At 50.0% G+C, this 7909-nt stretch overlaps 1 protein-coding gene across 1 annotated transcript; it reads left to right on the top strand.

Moving 5' to 3' along the window:
* The first annotated feature begins 3301 nt into the window (after positions 1-3301).
* LOC104491538 (heme-binding protein 2-like) lies at positions 3302-6913 on the top strand. Its single transcript, XM_010133979.1, has 4 exons — positions 3302-3391; positions 4622-4763; positions 6127-6310; positions 6742-6913. Exons 1-4 carry the CDS (start codon positions 3302-3304, stop codon positions 6911-6913), a joined length of 588 nt encoding a protein of 195 aa, XP_010132281.1.
* The last annotated feature ends 996 nt before the right edge of the window (positions 6914-7909 follow it).

Genomic DNA, 7909 nt, shown 5'->3' with positions numbered 1-7909 from the left:
CTGATTCTACAGGGGCACAGGGTGTGCAGAGAAGAGGGTTCCCTGTTTAACACACACACACTAGTGAGGTGTGAGCACACGGATGCTAAGCTGCTTTGTGTAGCAGAAAACAAGATTCCTTCCACAAAAGTACTTGCTATTCTGATACCTGCTGGAACAAGGCATTTAGCTGGCAACTACTGACTGCCGGCCTGGTACCTGTGCAGACAGAGCACGGAGACCTCGACAGCAGAGCGAGCATTTCCTGCCGGCTAGTGGTGCAGCCTGCGACACAGGGACAGCTCCATCCCTCCCCTCCATAGTGCTGGCCACCACAAGCCTTGACACCCGTTTTGCTCTGTGGGAACAATGTAACTTTGAAGATGTGACTTGCTGTTGGTTTCCCTTAGCACCTCTGAAGGGTGACAGGAACACTGAGCATTCGAAAGAACCCACAGCTTTGCAAGGGAACTACAGGTATTTATATGGCTGGCAATGCAATTGGTCACTGTTAACAAGCTCTTAATCCTATACACGGAGTGACCAGCCTACGCCAAACCTTGCCACAAATCGGTAAAGACAATTAAGGGTGCAGAAAGGAATAATCTGACTGCCTTGGCTTTATCCTGGTTTATCTACTCCCAGTACAGCAGAAAACGCGCTACAGCAGTTACTTTCAAATTTACCAACTCTAATTCCCTATCAGAACACTCAGTAACAAGCAAGCTCAGGAAAGTTCCTGCCCCTCAAAACCGCCTCCTTGCTAAAGCGCGAAGCTGTCTAAAGACACTCGGTACACAGCACCACGCTCTGGGGTCAGCATCTTGATCTGGGCTCCAGACCGAGCTTCAGATCTGAACTGCGGGTGGTTTTCCACCAATTCCCACGTACCTCCCTGCGAGGTGACCTCCCGTAAGCAGCAGCCAGGCTCTTCTGGTACCAAGGCTGCTGGCCAGCATCGCTGTTGAGGTGGAACCTCACACTGAAGCCCCGTCCGCCTAGCGCGGAGCCTCTTCTGAGGGGGTGCTGGCAGGCAGCTCCCTGAGCTCTTTCCTCGCTGCCCGCTCAAGGTTAGTGCTTCTTTTTGGCTCGAAGATGCAGGTCCCCGGCACTACAGAGGCATTCTGCTCTACCCAGAGCGGAGTGCAGGTACTGCAGTGAAGGGCTGACACCTACGTGCCACTTCAGTGGCACCCAGCAGGTCCCGTCAGGCACAGATCAAGACATGCGGCAACTTAAATACTGTTCGGGCTTGCTGCTAGGAACAAGTGTTGCCAAATGGCCCTTATCTGTGCAAATCCCTTCCACAACACCGACCTCGCACTGTTCTAACGGGCACTTAAGCCAGACCTTTCCCTAGCTCAGTTCCATCCCTCACCATGCTCAGCTGCGTCACACCAGTTCCAGTTTGCAAGCTGGGACTGACAGACAACCTGTAAACCAGGCAAGGCGCTTGCTTTGGGGCACTATGATCTTAGTCCTGTGCAGGTTAAAGTATTTACAATCCCATGTTATGCAGTGACAGGAGTCACAAACCAAGGAATAAAACTCCCAAAAGAATGTAAATGAGTTGTGATTCCCATCCTGTGCATTAATGTGGAAAAAAATCCACTGCACAGTTACCAATAAAGGAATCTAAAGAGAGACTTAACTTTTCTGGAGTCCTAGATGGCTCTGTGGAAAATTCAGTGAAGTCTAATTCACTTTTATTTTTCTCTCAGCCTCCAAAGAGATCAATTCTACATGTCAGCTGTTACTTCTGTTCTACCTGTTTCCCAGTGTCCTCTTTAAAAAGGTTTGAAGTTAACTGCAGCGTAGCTTTCTCCCCTTTCGTAACAGGATCTGGCCTATTGCAAATAGCCTTAAGGCTAAAACCCCTGCACGGGGGACCAGGAGATGTGGGTTTGATTCCCAGCTCAGCTATAGATTTACTAAGTGACCTCAGCCAAGTTAATTCTCCTGCATCTTAATTCTCCTCTCTGAAACACAGGTAATACCCTCTTCCCCTCATCCTGCCTTTTCGTCGGAGAATTCTGAGGCACTTAATGCACCCAAGCGAAGGGCTGCTCTTTCAGCTGACACTGAGTCCTGTCCACGCCTGTCTGATACCCACGAGGTGGAAGGGCAGAAACTCACCCAGGCTTTCAAACGCTGTCTGTTAAAAGTGAAGATTCTCCTCCTCTCAAAGCACACCCGTGCCGGTATTGCTGCGGCTCTGAAAGGCCAGGGCCTGACTCCCTTGGAAGAGCAGCTTTCCACTGCTAAGGCTAACCTTACACCCAGAGTTTCCAGGCCTGTCTGTTAGGAATCAGCTTCTAAGCAGGCTGTTTATGAACTGCAGCTAGAACTGATGTTGAGGCAGCCGTAGCTGAAAATACACCTACTGCAACCACGTCTAAACAACAAAGCTGCAGGAGAACAGCAGGACGAGGACATGCTGGGTCATATATTCTAGCAGAACGTATTTGCGCCTTCCATCCAGCTGGGCTTGGGTGGGAAGCGTGATGGTTACCACAGGCTGGTGACTGCCAGCACCACTGCACCTACGGACAGAGCATAGGTTCGCACGGAATGCGAGCAGCAGGCAGAAGTCACAGCACTTTTCCGTGCCATCCCCGCACTGGGAAGCGAGCACGCAGGTGCTTACAGTTCTTCAGCAGTCCACTATAACACTCTCCTTCCCAAAACCATCTCTACCAAAACGTGGGAGCTCAGAGCAGAAGCGATGACACGTTAGACCCTGCTCCGAGCCCTCCTCCTCCCAAAGGGCAGGACAGCCACAGCAGCAAAACACGCGGGTCCCTGTTTGGCACAGGAAGTTGGAGCACCCATTTCATCTTCACCAGAGCCTCCTGGTGACTGGGGCTGCTCGGGACCGTAACCTTCCAACAAATGCTGCTCTCCAGCATTAGACACAAAACCTCACATGAAACAACAGCTTGCACAGCAGCTTTCCCTTGAACCTGTGCGCAGGAGCAGCCAACCCCACTGGCTTCTTCACGGGGTGGGCATTAACCCAGCTCCGAGAGTCGCGAGAACCGCAGCAGCGCCTGCACTGAGCCAGAAAACCGGGCACGCACAGCCAAAAGCTTTCCTTAGGGGCTTCTCTAACTGCAGTGTGTGAGGAGCAGGAGAGAGCCCTGCTCTAACGGGACGGAGGCAGACGGCAGTCGCCATGTCCTGGGAACAGTGACGAGCAAGTTAACTTTAGTCCCCTGCAGGCCCCTTTCAAGTTCAACTAAGAGAAAGAACGAAACGCGTTTCATCCTCACTGCTACAGCTGCAGGTCTCATCTTGGAAATGTCCTTTTTTTGTCACAGACATGGCAGAGCCGATTCAGCAGCTGACCAGGAATAACAGTCCCCAGGAGAGACAGAGCATCCCGTTTACTCTGATCCAGCGCAAAGAAAAGGTACCTTCCCCTCCCCAGCCCAGCTGTCGACAGGGCTCTCGATGTTCATACCTACATTCCAAAACATGTTTGCTTACAAAATTCTCCTAACCCGTTAGGATCTTTAACATCACCAATGCAAGGCAGTGTAACGGGACACCTACATTTCCTTTTTAACACCTCACTGCTTCTGTGGGTGTGGGTTTTGAAAGGCAGAAACTCACAGGAGCATCAGAACAAGCCAGGAATTAGTCTTGGGGACATTGATTGAACAAAACCTTCCATATTTTGACATTCGAGATAAGATGCCCGTTTTCTTGATTTTAATCAACACATGTGCCTCTTACACAATCCCATTAATAAAATCTTAGCAGAGAGATTAACATCTGAATTTAAAACAAAGCATTGCTTCTGTATCAGGGCTAGTTATCGAACAAAGCAATTTGCAAACACACCTTATCAAACCCATCTTGTCCTCTAACGGAAACTGAAATCCACGTCCACCAAGTTCTTACAGCTCAGGAAAGGTGCAAACAAGTGTCCAGCCACAAATACAGGACAAAGCACAAAAACCTTTATGAACCACGTGAGGGGATTTGTCCCATGCCTTTCAAATAGATCTGTGTCACTCAGCTTTATCAATGTCACCATTTGACTGAACCCTTCTGGGTGATATTTCTATTGTAGTTAGATGCTTGAGCGCAGTTTCTCAGTACTACTGCGATAACTGCAGCTAAAAAATAAGGCTACTCAGTGCTAATTGCAGTTCACTACTGCAAGTCCAAAAGACAGCAGTTCCTCCTGTTCAGGGAGAGCTCCCTGGAAGGCTGCTGGGATAAGAGGTGGTCCAGGAGCGGCGGCACGGTCCCTCTGGGTTGTATGGGGAGGACGGAAAGGCACACAGCCCTTCTGTGATCGTTTCACTGACAGCAGAAAAACAATGCAGTTGTTCTTGATCTCAGGTGAGCTGCACACGCTGCCCGGGGTGGGGTATTTCCATATTTATACACCAGCTTGGACCTCGCAATGAGGCACATGTGAACTGAGTATGAAACAGAATGTGCTCGGGGTGTGGCTGGCACCAAGACATGTGCCCTCCCGGACACCTGCCGGTCTCCTGGCCAGACCTCCAGGGAAGACGACTTCTGTGCTCTAACGAAACACTGAAATACCGTCTGACTTCTCTCTGATGCGCAGGTTTTTAGCTGATTAACTGAAAATGCAAAGTTAATACCTTTGCTGTGTTTGCAGCTTGGCGACCTGCTTTATGAAAAGCGTCAGTACGGAAAAGCCAAGTGGGCTTGTATAAAAATGAAAGAGAAGCAGTACGAGCAGAGCATATGCCTTGGATTCATGAAACTCATGAGGTACATCTGTGAGCAGAACTCCTCAGGTAACTGGCACCACCCTTCCCAGTACTGTTAAAACGTTCTCTCTGTGCACCAGCTCCTGGGGACATGATTCCATTAGCTTTTTGCAGACGCTCTGCCTTGTCTGTGGGGACTTTTTCCGGTCACACCTCTGTCCTGCAGGGGCTGAACCAAGGTGCTGCTCCCTCTGCATGGTGCTGGGAGAGACCCTCTGTGGGAAGCCAGCACTGTGTCCTGGAGCAGTGCAGCCACTGCAACTGCCGGGGAACTCACCCTGGCTATTTTTGTCAGCCACCAGCTATAAGTCAGGCTTTTGCTGCAGGATTTCAGGGGTTTAGTTCTCACAGCAGCACTGGAATCACCTATTCTGAGAACCTAGTCAGAGTGCAATGCCAAAGAGACCATAATGGTCTGCCTCTTCCATTTGAGTTCTTCATACTCAGCTTGTGCTTGTCCGAGTGGACACCAAATATTTGTGTGGCTGAGGCATATTTTCCAGAAAGATAATCCAGTTTTAACTCTTTGAACATTTAAAATAACGGCAAGTCCACCAAGTCCTTGGTAGCTTGTGCCTGCATGAAAACTGCACACCTGGACACCTGGTTTCCAACTCTCCTTTAAGCTGGTTTCAACTTCCAGCCATCGGTTCTCACTGTTTCCATTCCCCGGGTGATGAGGAAGTATTGCAGTGGCCAGTGTTTCATTCTATGATAGTACCATGCTGTAATCAAGTCAACCCTTAACTTTCTTTCCCAGAAACTGAAAACACTGATCACAAAAGCTTTTCCTTAATCGGGTATTTTTCCCCCTCTCCCCATTCTTTCAACACTTAACAGGGTTTAAAAGTCATTTTGGCTCCAGAACAGGCAGTTTTGATTTCAATCTGTACAGAAGCAAAGTTCCCCCTCCTCGTCATCACTGCTACCTGCAGTCAGAACCACCACCTCTCCCTGCAGCGCTGCAAAACCCCAGCCACGTGGTTGGTAACAGCAAATGCCAAACCAGGCCACAATGCCACCCCCTTGTCTTGCAATTCTTTGTAACACAACACGGGGCCAGTTTACAAGGTAAACAGAGGAAAGAAGTTAAGTTATGCTCCTTGTCCTCCGTGAAGGAAGGAGAGCTCACCACATACCACATTTTAGACCCTCCCACACACATATCTGCACGTGCAGGTTTTGGAGACATACCCCCCACACTACCAGGCACCATAAACTGCCATTTCCGTTCGAACACACAACCCCATTTTCCAGAGCACCCCACCAACCTCCTTCCAGTAAGGAGCTCTGCTCTGTGGCGCTCCCCTTCCGTTACTTGGGGTCCAGAAGCCCAGCGCAGCACACAGAGCTCCTCCGCTGTTCCCTGAAGTCATGCCTGTCCCCGCAGGGCTGTACCTGGGGATCACCATACCCATTGTGACCATAGTCCACACCAACGAGTCACAGTCAGAGATCACACAGGCGGTGACCGTCGCCTACTATCTGCCCGAAGTGCTGCAGGACGAGCCGCCCCGTCCCCTGGACTCTGACATCATCATTGAGGAATGGCCGCCTACCATTGTCTACAGCAGGTAAGAAACCTCCATTTTCTTCCAGTAGGAACGGTACAAAGATGCAGTTTTCAGTTTGGGCATGTTACGTCCTTTACACCGAGTTCCAGAAGCTAACTAACAGTACAACCTGATGATCAGAACCTGTGAAAAGTGCCTGCTTTGCCAAACTGGGATAGCCAGGAAATGATGGTCACCTGCTCACTTGGATTGAAAATGATGCATCTGTAGATGTGAGATACAAGAGCACCTCAAAGCACACACTGGTGCAGCTGGGAACAGAGTGTCTGACCCATCACTGAAAATGCCAGTTAAAACCTGGTGCCTGTTAGAGCTCAGCCACAGGCAGTACTCTCTGCGGAACATGACCAAGTCGTTTAGGAGGAGGCATTTCTAGGCTTCGGGAAAACGCGGATTTTAAAAAGAACCTGATACAAAGTTGATTCTTACAGGAGCTTCAGAGGAATCACCAACGAAGACTCAATAATGAGAGAAATAAACCTGTTGGCAGAAATTCTGGAGAGTCCCGAGTTATATTTGCAGGACACGTTCATCATTGCAGGATACACCAACCCAGCAGCTGCCAACCGACACAACGAGATCTGGTTCCTCCAGAGGCCGTAGCCACCCGCTCCCCGTGCCCGTCACTCACCCGAACCGCATCCCAGGTACTGGCAGAGTCTTAGAGGTGAATTGCACGAGACTAGGTGTCAGACCCCCAGCATGGCAGAGGTATGGCTTTTAGCCAGGCAGCAAGGCCATCACTCCACCTTCGCCGTCCCAGGGAACACCTGACACACACAGTTTCCTAGGTCAACTCTTACAGGTTTTACGTGATTTTTATGGAGATTTTTAGCACTTTAGAAGTTAGTTCGCCTTGTCTTCTTTTTACAAGATAAGGGAGACACAGACCTCTCTCCTCATCCACTTACTCGTGTCTCCAGACTGGGGCTTGGGAGGATCCTCAGGAGATCCTGGAGCCCCTGTCGTGGCCACACAGAGACTTGGTGAGGCTTTCAGTGGGACACACATTAAACCCCTCACTCGCACAGGCTGTGCTCCGGAAAAACAACATTCAGGTCTTCATTTCTGAAGAGAACTACCAGATTTAGACCGCTGGGATCAAACCAAGGAGCAAGAGTAGGCCTGTGCTGACTGCTTTTAGCACCATCACCTGTGGAGCATAGGTGCTTAACGCTTACCTCCCAAATTCAGCCAAAGCACTCCTGACCTTGAGGGGAGACCAGTGAGGCAGAACAGTCCTAATGCTCACTGAGGTTTTGATAGCAGAAGTCACAGGTTCCCTTAATCGCACACTCGCAGTGATCCCATGACTGCGTTTGGCATTCCTAAACACTCCTAACTCTGCAGGTTCCCGAATGCTTTCTCTGGACAGCTTTGCTGTTAAACCCCACAGCTGAAGCAAGCAATTTGTTCAGTCCTTCTGCACACTATTAATGTTCTAAATTATACAAATATTTCACAGGCTCCCAGAACTTGACCTGTGCAGAGGCAGAGCAGGCTGCTCAGGGCCTCCCACCGCTGGGTTCAGAGCAGCTCCAGGGATGAGAAGCCCGTAAAACCCTGCTGGACCCTGTGCCAGCTTTTGACCACCCTCAC

Source organism: Buceros rhinoceros, unplaced genomic scaffold, assembly GCF_000710305.1.
Source record: "Buceros rhinoceros silvestris isolate BGI_N320 unplaced genomic scaffold, ASM71030v1 scaffold46793, whole genome shotgun sequence".
In the NCBI taxonomy this organism is placed as follows: domain Eukaryota; kingdom Metazoa; phylum Chordata; class Aves; order Bucerotiformes; family Bucerotidae; genus Buceros; species Buceros rhinoceros.
Note: the sequence above shows the minus strand (reverse complement) of the source record. Positions and strands in the feature narration are given on the sequence as shown.

What these genes read in the sequence shown, in the direction of transcription:
- LOC104491538 (XM_010133979.1), top strand. Translation starts at nt 3,302, where the DNA reads ATGGCAGAGCCGATTCAGCAGCTGACCAGGAATAACAGTCCCCAGGAG. An exon ending in CTGTGAGCAGAACTCCTCAG is followed by an intron (nt 4,764 to 6,126) that starts GTAACTGGCACC and finishes CTGTCCCCGCAG; the next exon opens with GGCTGTACCTGGGGATCACC. An exon ending in CCTACCATTGTCTACAGCAG is followed by an intron (nt 6,311 to 6,741) that starts GTAAGAAACCTC and finishes TGATTCTTACAG; the next exon opens with GAGCTTCAGAGGAATCACCA.